Here is a 14078-nt window from a genome sequence, read left to right on the forward strand (position 1 = left end):
CCCTGTTCCCTTTAGCAGTGTTTCCCTGACCCCACCTTTACTCAGGGTGAACTAAGAGCAGGAACCACTGCTCAGCTGACACACAATAGCTTTAAATTGCAGCAACTGAACCACCTCTGATTCCAGGAAAAGTAGAAAAATGCTTCTTAAAGGCCACCAGCAGCAAACAACAGGAAACAGCTGTTAGGCTGGAAAGAGGACACATTGTCTGGTTGTAGATCAGAGGAGTTTATCTTGCCTGGGCAGGGTAGCTGGCATCCTCATCTAGACATACTTAAAACTTTGACAACCAGCAAATTAGAGGTTTCTAGTTTTGAAAATAAACCTCTAATATTTACTTGAAAAAAATGCATAGTTTTGCCTTCCAAAATGTAATATTCTTAAAGAACAACCCTGTATATAACACCAAGGATAGATGGAACAGCTCCAGTGGCGGGGGGGGAGGGGGGGGGGGCGGGGGGAAGACAGGGTAGTGATGGTTATTGCCTTGGTTGTGTTGAAGCTGAAGTTACAACCCATAAAAACATGCAAGGCAGAGACAGCTAAAACACACAGAGAAAGGAATCGCTAGAGATCTAGTCTACTCACTCAACCCACACCAGAATCTGCTATGAATAAAGTCTTCAAGGAGATTTTTATCTTAAGCCTCACTAGGGTGCTAGGGAGATTCCACAAGTACCCCAGCCAGCTGCGGTCAGGAGCACTGAGGGCTGTCAGGCATCAGTAGTACAGTGACTTCAGTCAGCACCCCCAGGGCTCCTGCGCTCTTCCTGCAGAAGTAATGCACACAGGGGCTGAAGGAATCCATTGGGATCACAGTGTGAAGTTCAAGAATTAAGGAGAAAGGTAGTTGTCACTGTGAGAAGCAGCAACCGTGATCCATGATATAGCACTCACTGCTCTGGCATGGAGACAGTGGGGATAGGTTTTCCCAGTTTATACCAGGGAGAAATCCCACTTCAGCCTAAAAACAACTTCCAAGTAGGAGCTGGCTGTGTGTGTTAGACTGCAGTTAGGCTGTACTTCAGCTACAGGCCCAAAAGACATCACTTGACAGAGAAACTACAGCTCAAGAGTTGCTTGCTGCATTCCACAAACAGCTAGGGCAAAAATACATTTTTAAGAACCAAGCAATTTTGTGTCAAAGCTCCCACCTTCTGCACGTCCAGTCACTGAAGCACCTCTGTACATTTTCCTTTACAATGGAGAAAGGGAGTCAACTTCCACATCTGACAAGCTGTTTCACTCTACTGCAGCTCCCGGGCACCACTGTTGATGCAGATCTGTTCCACCTTCCCTATTAATGATAGCACCTGCTTGCATGTATAGCTTTTTAAGCTCTATGGGATGAAAAGATTAGGTTATAATTAAACACAGTTTGAAAATCACCCAGAGAAAGAGCAAGAGAAAGAGAGAGATGGTTTTATTCTAGTCATGGAGACCTCCATTATACAGAAATGATAGTTTATTTCATCCAATAAACAAGAGTGACAGGTAGATCACAAACTGCATCACAGCTACTACCAGCACTGAGACAGTTCACCCACAAGTCTGGGGTAATACAATAACCCAACTGCACACTGCAGAGAATTTTAACAATCAGCTCAAACACTCAACATTGGGATTTGGTTAATTTTTTGGATGTGTGTGTATATATATATGTATATAGATATTCTTTCCCTACATATTTCCTAAAATCCACATGGAAGCACAAATGGCTTTAAACACCTGGACATATATAGATTTTTTTCATCTTATATATATATTTATAGATATTTATAATAGTAAAGATATGTTTCTCATTACTACAATATACTTGGTTAACTCCTTTAAGCAGCTGGGAAGAAAGAAAAACAGTTTCACTACAATCACAGCTGATATGTGTGTGTCTCAAAATACAAACAAAACAAGCCATGTGTGAGATTTGTTCAGACCATTCCAGGACAGAACAGCTAAGAGGCAGGCAAAGAGTCTCAGAGGGAGCAGGCCTACATGTCAAATGGTGGTTTTGGGCTCTCCGGGCGGGAGGGACTGGCCTTACCCGGCCGGCTGGAGGTTAAAGACAAGAAAAACAAAGAAAAAAGGAAAAGGGGAAGGGAAAAGGGGAGAAGGAGTAAAACAATAGTTAAAATACAGAAAGGAACTGACATTAGAATAGAGGATCCACAACAAAAATTAAGAGCAATAGCACTGAAATAAGGTAACTTAAATCTGATGCAGGCCTGGTTGAAAGCCTGCAACGCAGGTGGCTCATTTAGCTCTGGTAGAGACATGACATCCGAGATGTACAGGGTTGGTATATTTTTAATTCTCAAGTTTTTTGATTTTTTGTTTTTTAATACATGTAGCACGAAAGTAAAAACCAAACCTTAAGAAGATGAGTTGTGATCAACAACGGTTACAAGTTTCCCCAAACACGTACCATCCACATGCAAGAAGAAAAGGCTACGGAAGAAGTCACCACAGTACCCAAAAAACACTGAAAGGTGTGCTTATTCAGAGCAGAAATATTTTCAACAAAACATTACACAGCGAACTCCCTGAAAACATTTGGTTGTCCATTTGCAAGGGGGGAGCAGCATATCTATTCCCCTGTCCCTGCTGGGTTCAGGAAAGTCAGCCAAAAATGATGATGCAAGACAACTGCTGGCGGGAGCCAGTGCGTCACCAGCAGGATTTCCCCAGTTCTTTTAGGGAGCCAGGTGTGAGCAGGTCCATGTGCACCCTGCACGCTGAGGTGTGTGTGCTAGCTCAGACTTCACTCTAGCAGGACTATGCCGACCCATTGAGTTCCCCCCCTTTCTTGCTCTCCCTGCCCCACTTTGATATCAGGTTGATTGCACAGTTCCCAACATGAATTTTTGCACCTCAAAAGGCAAACTAATACACAGGACATTTAATCTGTTCCTAACGGTGTCACAGGTTTTGACAGTATTTTTTCTTCTAAGTCACACTTTTGTCTTCTTAACTACAAGAAAAGAAAATAGCTACAGATCAGCCCTAGGTGCTACAGCTAACTGATGCAGGCAGGACACTTATCCAGGCTAGACCAGGCAGATGAAGTTCCTGGACGGACAGCCACCACTTGGACTTAAGGATGTCCCTGCGGCTGATCTCTCCAAGGAGCCTGTGTACTTCAGGGATCCATGCCACTGAATGAAGGCTACTCTAAGCTTACAAAGCAATACAGGACGCACGAGTGAAGACGAAGAGCTCGATCACTAGGCTAGTGTTTTACGACACACCAGGAAGGGGTGGTGGGAGGCAGAGATGTGGGATGGATGAGAGGAGTGACTGTGGCTGCGGAAGGGAGGGTGGAATGGGGAAGCCGCCAGCACGGCATTCGTCGCCAGCTGTCTACAGCCTCGAGTTATAAATCTAAGAGGGACGGTTCAGCCGGTCGGATTATGGTAGGTCGAGTAGGTGAGGCAGGGCCCCTTCTGCTGTGAAAAAGCAGAAAACAAAAACAAGAGAACACACACTGTGGTTAGCACAGCAATCGCAGTCACAATCACGTATGCTTCTCCACCTCACCTGAGCCAGTAAGAGAATAAAACTTGAGGCACAAACTTCCAGAGTGCAACTCCACAAAGGAGACTTACAGGTTTCTATCAGGCCTCGCACTGGCCTTTCTGCACAGCATGGATCACCAGTAAAGCAATCTGCTGGACAGCCAGTTTTGCTTTCCCTCTGAAATTTGGAAGTGCAGAGATTTATTGCCAGTGAGTGCACTGGCTCTGGAATGAGAGTTGAGAAGCATGGACAACAGCGAGCTCCTGTATCAAGCACATGACAGTCACACAGCATGGATGGGGTCCTCTGAGACACGCTGCTGTCTGAGGTTCTTGGCTAGTTTGGAGGAGCACCTTCTGCCCCTGAAGCTACTGCAAGCCTGAGATTCCCTGCTCTGATACCCGATACTGATCTTTGATGTTGGGGGCAAGCTTGCTGCTTTCAGTTCTCTAGTTCTGGTGCTTGCTCAGCAAATGCAGCTTCTACTTACTTCAATAAAAGGAACTTTGGCCATTACTACTCCACTCTTTCAGCTCTTTTAGTGGTACTTTAGCTAGGTAAGTGGGCAGCAACTTAAATGTCTGCCCTCTGCATGGATTAGATGTTCTAGGATCTCCTTCTTGTAAGGGACTGGGGAAAAACAAAACCCCAAAAAATACAAGACAACCACCCTGCCATGTCTCTCAACTCATTACTCAGAAGACCATTTCAGACTCAGACTACAGGCTTTAAAAGTCTACAAAGAAAAAAAAATGTTCTGTAAGTCAGTAAGTCCAATCCATGTTTTTCCTTTAAAACATGCTCCATGTAGTGTCTGCAACCTGAATAGTATCATGATGGTGTATCATTATAATTTAATTGTTCAGTACCAAGCCAGAGTACTTTCAGAGCCCAAACCACCTGAAATGCAAAGAGCAAACCCAACAGGATGCAGACCAAGTAGAGAGGAAGTATTTACGCTGATCATACAGAACCAGGTGTCACAGAATTAATGCCTGAACTATTCCACACTGACAAGCTTTAGATTAGACAATCACCTGACTGCTGGAAATGAAGGCCCTCCTCCAGCACAGGGGCAGAGGGGAAGAAGGAAAGAGAGGCAGAGAAGGATATTTGCACCAGTACAGTCTTCTGAGGCAGGGAAGTCTTCATTTTGCACTGACCACCAGCCTATAATCATGCTGGTACCAGAGGAGCTATACTCCTATCAATTGGGGCAAGCTCCCTCATCTTAGCAAATGAACCAGAGCAACTCTACACTCCCATTCGTTAGATCTCAGCAGAATTTATTACTCCGTATCTGTTAAGCCCCAGGTCTCAAAACAATTACAACCACTTGTTCCTTGCCTTGGGAAATGACACATTAAAAAAGCTTCAGACACTAAAACATTTCCAAATGTTACTTCCTTGACTGAAAGCGTCAATAGGGATTGCAGGACCCCATTGCCATCATGCCTATCAAGTTACTGCTCCTGTACAGCAAGTAATGGTAGGATTGAGCTAACCTGGAAATTACAGCCACCTTTGGAAGGATGCTGAAATAATATTAATTCCCAGAGGCAAAATTTGCAATGAGATGTTACAGCTGAGGACTCTGTGAACCTCAGCTTCATGACACACGGGACCTGTGCATTATCTTTAAGGGTGCTCATGGTGTAAATGCAGTCCTACCAACCATTCAATGGCTACTACTGTCATTGGAATAGTAACAGCATTTGAATTAAAGCCTTTACAAAACTTACGCTCAACCTTTATTGAGATGCTGTTGCACTGTCACATGTGTTAAGGCATTTTTTGAGAAGCTTGAAGGGCTTTTTGCATTTCAGGAGTTTGGACAGGTTGTCCTAACAGACTCTGTGGATTTACATGAAAAGGATGCTTGAAGTCACTGGACTATGTAATGTGTTCTGGCAAGACAGGCCACTCAACCCTACCAGAATAAATAGGGCTGAAAGGAGCACAATGTTTTCAGGTAGATGGGCTGCTTTTTTTGTAGTATACTGTGATTTTTGCAGACTCTTATTTCTCTCAGCACTCAGAGCATTTTAGGGTAGAGGCTGTCACCTTTTAAAGTTACAGGTTTTGTCTCTGCTCAGGTTTTCTGGAGACCTTTGCAGAACCTGCCTGATAAGGTTACAAAAAGCTGAAAACTTTCCCAGCACAAAAAAGGACAGAGAAGTCTCTCAGGCAACATTTACCCCTGGAATGCTGCTTCAGTCTGTCTCACTACATTGCTAGCCAAGCCCTTTTATATTACTGAAAAGTCACTTTCCTCTCTCAGGACAACAAGGAATGAAGTTTTGCTGATGGGGAAGCCTGTGGCAGTCTCCATGGGAAGTAAGCCCTGAGTCCTGGCAGGAGCCTGAGGAAACCAGTTACAGTGACTGTCATGCCCCTTGAAGTCAGGCTTCCGAGCCATACCCAGACAGAACACTGAACTAAACGTATCTAAGAACCTACAGGCTAATAGGGAGTTCTGCTGATAAGGACCTGAGATGATAAAACATTGCATTTATTCCCTTGGGCTGCAAAAGGTTTTGGGTGGGATTTTTAGGCTTTTTGGTGGTGTTCTGATTTTTACTTTTTATTTCCTTGGTGCTCTTTATGCCAAATTAAGAACAGAACGCCCCATAACAGCGAGTCCCAGAACAAGGCACAGACAACAGCAAGCCTCCTTCCTGAGGTTGTTCACCAAGATGCACATTTCTAGGGCTGCCAGGGATGTCTGCAGTAGGCAGAGTATTGGAGGAAACTGCTGTCTGCTCCAACACCTCTGCAGTATGTCATCAGTGAGGCAGGCTGACAGATGACATCCTCAAAGATGATGTCAATCACTGAACAATCACCGCATCGGTTTAACACGACGTGGCACCTCTCAGCTCTAACTGCAGTTACATGCAGCAGTAACAGACACCATCTGCTGCGAGATGGGGGCTGTGAACCCCCCTGCCCTGGAACAGGGGCTTGAACTTCCACTATTCCTATTAAGATAGGACTTCAGCACACACTCCCCACCCCCAGTTCTCTCTGCCACAACCAGCAGCAAGGAAATCTACAGAGGCTGCTGCTGTTCCACTCCTCTGTCAGACCTTTCACTTCAAGAAACACCCACAGAGAAAGGGAGAAGGGGCCCAAAAAAGCCACACCTGCCCTGTTCTGCCCTCTCTACCCCTTTGGCAATAAGGGCTGGAAGTTCCCAGGAAAAAAATCAGGAGAATTTACTAGATCTCCCTCTTCACCCCCCCCCCCCCAGCATTAACAGGACAAGGAAGAGTTCTTGGGCCAGCGCAGCACGTGAGCCTGCCCCAGTACCCTGCCACATCACCAAACAAGTACAATGCTGCAAAGTGCAGGGAGAGATAGGAAAGGAAAACAGGCAGGAGCTCAGGGCAGAGTGTTTGGGGGGGGATACAGATCACTAAACCCTTCCTCTTGCAGGGGCAGAAGGCAAAGGAGAGAAGGTAGTTTGAATAGAAGCAGAAGAGTAACCTGGAAGGTAAAGGGTCAAGTGGAGAACAAGCAAAGGGAGTTCACTTTTAACTATGATGATGGGACACAAGGATAAACAGGGAACATTCAATGTCAGAGTTACCCTGCACTCAGACATGGAAGTCCTGATATTAATGACCCAAACTCCTCCTGCCTTCCACGAACACTAGGGACACAGTGAGGATGGGAGCAATTCTCCAGCCAGACATTAGAATATAAGAAGAGGAGTCTGAACTAACAGCTCCCCAAGCCTCTATCTTGATCCTAACAGAGCCAACAAACCAAATCAAAACAGAGTTCATTCAGCTGATCTCCCATTCAGTGTGGATATAAGCCTAACGAAAGACACACAGAGTTTAGGCCTTGTTGCCAAAGCTCATTCCTCCTGTCTGGAAGCAGAGAAATGGTCCTCTAGTAACCTTAAGTCAGGTACAGAGGCTTTCCCAGCTCCTGCAGCTCAAGCAGCTGCTCTGTCTCTGATCAGCCGGTTTTTCTGTTCAAGACTCCTCCCTTTATGAGATCCTGGCAGAGGTGGTTCATTGGACAAGGGACTCTGTTACTAATACAAGAACTAGGCAGCAGAGGTGAGCTGCAGAGCAAAGTAATGGAGTACGGGGACACAGTGACTCATGCATTGCAGGGAGAGTGCAAAACGTACCGTGGCTGCCAGTCCTCAGGGGTCACTGATAGTGATTCTGAAAGACAACATGAAATCAACATGGCAGTTCAGACAGTTCAAGGCAGAGGCCGCACAGACTGTCAGGAAGGTGGACCAGAGACATGCACTTGCACAGACACACATTTGTACGTCCCCCTCCAGAACACGGCATGAGTGTGCACTTCTGGGTAGGGTTGCACTCACCCATGCAGGACTTTGCACACACAATCACAGCCTCAACTTCACACACATCCAGAACCCTGTTGTGCACAGGGGTGTGTTGAAAGCCGTCCATCTCTTCACACACCTACCAGCCATTGCCCACTCACCCACCCAGCAAGTCCACTCTCAGACTGACGTTCATTCCTGCCGAACCAGCAGTATCGCTAGGTCTCAGCACCCGCTGGCTGGGCACAGGGGGCTGGACTTGTCTCTCACTGAGGACTCCTATCTTCCAACCAATGCTAGAGTTGAAACCAACAGCTCAGGAACGATTGCAGTCCTGAGTGCTACCCAAAAAGGGAAGAAGCAGGTGAAGACATATTTTGAAGGTCACAAATCATGATATCAGCTACTCTGACCTCCTGAATAAAGTCATAAAGCTGTGTGAAGTCATGGTTACAGTGATGCTGATCACTTGCATCTTTTTCCTTACATGTACCAAAGAACGGAGAACCCATTAATGCCTTCAACAGATTCTTCCAATGGTTAAGTCATTCTCACTTAAACTTTCTTATTTCTCCTTTGAGCTTGCCTACGCTCTTTCATCTACAGTTTACCAGACTGTTTTAAATTGAAAATACTAAATACCTGGAGGAATGTCTTCATAGTTTTCTTTCCCAGAGCAAATCCTCCTGCATAGCCAGTAGGTATATAGTCCAAAGGCAATCCTTCATTGCACACAGGTAGGACCTTATATCGTAACTTTCAGCTTCCAAAAGTATGTATTTGGCAATACAGGCTTCCATAGTAGACTTAATAAATGCTAAGTACAGAAGCAAGATGGTAAATCTTGTTTTAAGTGTAATGACATGCAGGAAAGCCTTCCCGTGCTAGAAAATGGACCATGTGGTGTTCATACGTGAAAGCATGTGTCTATACAATTATGTTTATAAAAAAAAGTGGAACACTCATATTTAAGTTCATCATCCATAAAACCAGATTCTCACACAAACTGGAGGCACAAACTACCAAACTTCTACACAGGCATCAGCGTGCATACACACACAAAGTACGTCCAGCCACCACCATGCACCTCCAGTTCACTACATAACACCAACTCCTACGGCAAAGCCCACTCATGCCATATACAAGAGCTTTGTTCCTCACGCACATACACAATAGTGTAGCCTGGTTAGCAAGGGAAAAGATGGATATTAAAAAAGCAACAATGGAGATGGCATTCGTTCACCCATGGCAGAAGGACCCGAGTCCAAGTGCTAGCAGGGAACATTCTTATTCTATATACAGGAGAGGAAGAGAAAGAGTCCCTTGTCATTGGAAATTCTCCATTCATCAGTGAACTCAAATCACAAGCTGGTATCAGGATCCGGAGGAGTCTATGAACAACTGGAAGAATCAGAGAGGGGATCAGAGAATGAGCATCACTTCACAGCTTCTGGAATTACATTCTCAACTCCAGATCAGGGCAGTCAGTAGCATGCAATCCAACCTACCATCTCTCCTTCTAAAGCAAGGGATTGCTCAGTTAAGTATGAAACACTTTCTTCCTCTGCTCCAGTGCTGTTCCTTACCTTCCCTTAAACCCTTCTACCTCATGCAAAAGGCAGAAAAGCCATTAGAATAGGCTACAACAGATTTCTTCAAAAAAGGCCAATTCACTTCAGCCCATTTGGGGAATCCTATCACGATGATCAGGTATATAGAATATTTTTTCATGAGTGAAGAAATGAAACTGAGTGAAAGAAGAAAGATGGAGACAGAAAGAAGCATAAGTATACTAAAAACAAAACCACAAAGTAACAGTATATGGAAAAGTAGGGTCACAAGAAGCAAGAGCCAAAATACACAGTAGAAGCATGCTGACATCCATAGGTGCCACCAGCAGGACTGCAGTCCCTGGGGCAACGCTGAGGCACATGTGGACAAGTTACTATGGGAGCTGCATCAAGGTGCATAGGGAGGGCTGGGGCAGAGGCACCAAGAAAGTAAAACCATTTGCACACACCAGAGTCAGAAACCAGTCTATAATCTCTTTGGACTCATCCATCTCTGGGCTTGATACAGCCTGGCAGAGAACTCTTCCCCCTCCAAACAGGCAGCACCAAGTATGAGCTGGGGCACTATCAGAGGAGGAAGACTGAACTGCCTCTGCCATATACCATCACCACCCATTGGCAGGCTGGGTGTTTTCACAGAAAATGGCAAAGCTTCAGGCACATGCCACCAGCACCCACTGGAGAAGAGGTATTTTCCATGAGGGAAGCATTCCCTCTGGCATGTCATTGGGGAGTTTCTGGTTATGTTCATTCTTTACTCTGCAATTACCTTCTCTTCCTCACAGGGAGACCAAGTACTCAACATAAAAGCATTCCCAGTTCCAGACTGCTTCTTAAGTCCTGTTCAGGAACACGTGCTTAGCTGCACAGGGGATAATCCCTTATTACTATGTTGAAGTGTGTTTGAAGTGACTGAACACGAAAGGAATTAAGTTTCCTAATGGGAAAGCAAAGCTGTGTGATCTGAACCCTCTAGACTGGAAAATGTTCAAATTGATTACAGAAGTAACAAAAATGCCTAAAAAAAATATCTATTTCCCTGCCAGTGATATTGCAGTATTCTCCTAGCCAAAAAGCATCTGAACAGCCTAGATGAAGGTCTCTCCAACTCACCTTGAAGAACTCAGGGCCAGGAGAAGGGGGCAACTTCAGACTTTGGGGACGCCTACACAGAGGGGAACTGTCACCCCAGTCCTGTGATTTTTCTGGTAATCACCTACTCCTGAGTAGAGGTGTTGGTATGATTGGTCTAATAAAGCCCTGGGGTACAAGGTCCTCTTCCCCCATCCTTTGCACAGAGGTTTGTGCAGAGAAGAAGCTGCCTCTCTGTTCCCGAGAGGTGCCTTGGCATTGCCTCATCTGTACAATGAGGTCTCAGTGGACAACAATGCTCCTGCCTACGGACCCAATTCAAATATCCAAAGACTGTACCCACACCATGCACTCCATTCTCCTTCTATGGCCCAGGAAGGCTGAGTGCTGTCAAGGCTGCTACCCAAAAATTCGGCACATCCCATCTGTGCAGAGCAGCATTTCAGGACTTACCTGGGAACACCAGGAGGAGCACGATTAGGCCGAGAAGGAACCTGCGGTGGGGGCCCAAAGGGATCAGGAGAGGCACCTGGCCTGGAGGGCACAGGGGGGGCACCACCCAGCGTGGACCCACCAGCAGGAGGTGGTCCAGGAGCTGGACCTCGAGACCCAGGTCTGGCGGGTGGAACAGCGGGAGCTCTCCTCTGTGGCGTGGGGCTGGACGTAGGAGACCTGGCAAACAAATGGAAGAAATTCAACTGCAACAACAGGCCTGGGATCCCTCTGTGTCACCATCAGGTCCCCATATGCTGCCTTCAGTGTTCCTTCTCTAGTCTTGTCACTTTACACACCACCCTTTGGCTTTCAAGGGTCACACCAGGCTTCAGGTTGCCTTCAAAGCTCCTTCAGGCCCCATCTAACAACCTAAGGGTTTAGAAGCCTCCACATCCTCTGTAAAGACGCAGCAGCCCTACATAGCTTTCAAGGTCTATGAGCCTCCCAACACAAATACCCAGAACTCTTCATCCACAGGGAGAAGAGGGGAAGAGGACTCCCTGTCTCAGTAGGAGGCCCCAGCTAGCCACTAAAGAGGCATCAGGCAGGTCTGTGGGGCTCTCCCCCTGAGCCTCTGGTACCTGCGTCCAGATGGTACGCTCTGCACCTGCAGCCAAGAGTCGTCCACCGGTGGGGGCATAGGGGTGCTGATAGTGCTGGTGTTGATGTCCCCGATGATGTTGAGGGCCTCTTTCAGGGCATGGTACATGCGCAGCATTTCATCACGTCGCTGGGCCTGCTCTGCTGATTCCTCCATCAGCGTATTTTGGTCACCACAGGAGTACAGGTTTGCCAGCAACTCCGAATGGATAAAGTCCTTGGTCTGTAAACGAGCACAAAGAGGGAATCAGTTTCCACCATCTTCCCCAGAACACTCCATTCTGTCACCACCTCTTCCTCCTTCCAAGCTGCCTTCAGTTTTTCTCCATTCTTTCTCTCCCTCCCTATTTTTCCCCTTCTGTCTCCCCACCTCCATTGACCACAGTGTGATAAGTACATTGTTTATCATGAGGTGCATGATTGTCTTCGGCATGAGGTCTCTGATGGTTTTGTTGACAATTGCCATGTAGGAATCCACCAGGTTCCTGATCGTTTCCACTTGTCTCTCCAGCTGAGGGTCCATGGAATGCATGAAACTGTCTGATCCGTTCTCCTCTGCCTCACTGGCCTGCACAGAAAAGAAGAAACAGATTCGGTCTTCAAATGTAACACAAAATTAGCTTTTCATGGTAGCGCTTAGAAAAAAGGAAAGAGGCAGGAAGTGCATGCAATAAAACTTATTTAAACTTACATTTTGAGCTGTGATTGTCAATACACAGCTCAGCTTGTACAGACTTCTCCAGCTCAGATCTGAGGAGCTTTAACAATAAAAGCTGCTGTCTTAGTAGAAAGTTATTACACAAAGGTGAAAGACAACAGGGACTCCTGACCAACATTCACAGGTTATGGCTCTAGCAAATACTCAAAGCTGTATTTTTACTTTTAATGTTTATAGCTTCCTGAAAGGTTCTTCATCTGAGCTGGGTTTTCCATGCTCAGATACAGTTTAGACCTGGGAATCACTCACCATAAATTAAGCCTTACAGGCTCTCCACACTGCACCTTTATCCTCATTAAACAAATGAGAAAACAGATACCAAGAGGTGAAGCGACTGCTCACCTCAGTCAGACCACAAGTAGATGGAATAACCTAGAAAACCTTCCTGATGACTTTAACTGCAAATCCCATATTGTAAGTCATAATTATCTCTTCTTTCACACCAAGCAGATGAATCTCTTCCTGTCTGCCTGAAATGCATTCTTTAGCCTTCTATAAGGTAAAACCTGGACTGTGCTGTTTGACAGCAAGCAATCACCAAGGCTCATCCATTTGGGATCAATTTCAAAACAGCAAAGCATAAAAGACTGCTATCTTTTTCAATGCTTATTTAAAAAAAAAACACTTTGATCTTATAAAGAAAAATCTTTCTTTTAAACCATCCCAGTCTGAATGACTTGCAGCAGTGTAGGAAATTGCTTATCTTTTGTTTTGGGGAACAACATATGAGAAAGGGCAAATTCTTTTGTTCATTTGAGCTTTTCCTGGAAGATTTTACATAAGGAATGCAAGGTCTCAGTAAGAAACAAAGTAAAGGAAATGGATGTCAAACAGGACAACTTAAAAAAAAGACAGTCAAAAAACCCAAAAATAAGTTTGCACCAAGATTCAGAAATCAGACAAAAAGGGAGAAATAAAAAGAAAAAAAGGAAAACTCAAACCAAGAACAGAAACAAACAGCAGCAATCCAACAGAAGGTACAAAGAGGGAGAAGAAGCAAATGCCTCTCAGGAAACTGTGACAAAAGGAAAAAAACAAGAGAGAACTATCCGGTGAGAGCCCCAGGGGGCAACACAGGCAGAGAGGGTCAGACTTACTTTGTCCTTGTCCTGGCAGGCCATTTGAGCATACATGGAAAAAATTAAAACAAAAAGGGATAAAAAAAAAAAAAGATGACTTTTAGTTGGTCTCAGAATTTGGAGAAGATCCCATAATAGCACTGAACAAGCAAAAGACCAATCCCACTAAAAATACATAAATACCTAGATTACCCTGGAAGACGAACAAGTGAATTGTTTAGCTAAACTGAAAATCAAAATGGGACACATTGCAAAGGCAATTATATTGTTAGCAACAAAGGACTATTTACTTCCCTACAATGGCTACATGTTATTCGTTACACAGGGTTTTGAGACACTCAGCCTAGCCATCAGTGTTCCTGTGTCAAACCACCCATTTGCACACCAATAGATGGCACATGTCCTTTACTAGTATGTATTTAAACAGGCCCAGTCTGGTTCAAAGCCAATTTGAAGTCGTGTCACTGTTAAGGTCCAGTCCCCAATTCTCTCTTTTTTAACATCACAGTTTGTCAGGAAATGCTTTAAGGCAAAACCCCACAATCTTCAAGTGTAACAGGAAAGATTAATGCAAGAAGTCTATTAGAAGCAACAAATACAAACAGATAAGCAATTATCACTTTTCTAATGGAAAAACTATTTATAGCAGCTTCCTCTCACAGGGTAACAGGAAGGCTTTGAACAGGAACATACAC

The 14078-nt window shown here is 45.1% G+C and overlaps 1 protein-coding gene across 20 annotated transcripts in view; it reads right to left on the bottom strand.

Moving 5' to 3' along the window:
• Positions 1 to 1406: 1406 nt before the first annotated feature.
• DNM1 (dynamin 1) overlaps positions 1407 to 14078 on the bottom strand; it is a 68814-nt gene continuing 56142 nt past the window's right edge. For 4 of the 20 annotated variants that reach the window (XM_054848250.1, XM_054848251.1, XM_054848248.1 and 1 more), the window contains 5 exons: positions 13402 to 13413; positions 11984 to 12154; positions 11568 to 11809; positions 10945 to 11163; positions 2287 to 3443 (listed from right to left, as the gene is read on the bottom strand). In XM_054848250.1, the coding sequence (XP_054704225.1) occupies positions 3371 to 3443; positions 10945 to 11163; positions 11568 to 11809; positions 11984 to 12154; positions 13402 to 13413 (717 nt within the window). In that variant the 3' untranslated portion in view covers positions 2287 to 3370. The other 16 variants (XM_054848254.1, XM_054848252.1, XM_054848247.1 and 13 more) reach the window with 13 other exon arrangements.

Source organism: Grus americana, chromosome 20, assembly GCF_028858705.1.
Source record: "Grus americana isolate bGruAme1 chromosome 20, bGruAme1.mat, whole genome shotgun sequence".
Classification (NCBI taxonomy): domain Eukaryota; kingdom Metazoa; phylum Chordata; class Aves; order Gruiformes; family Gruidae; genus Grus; species Grus americana.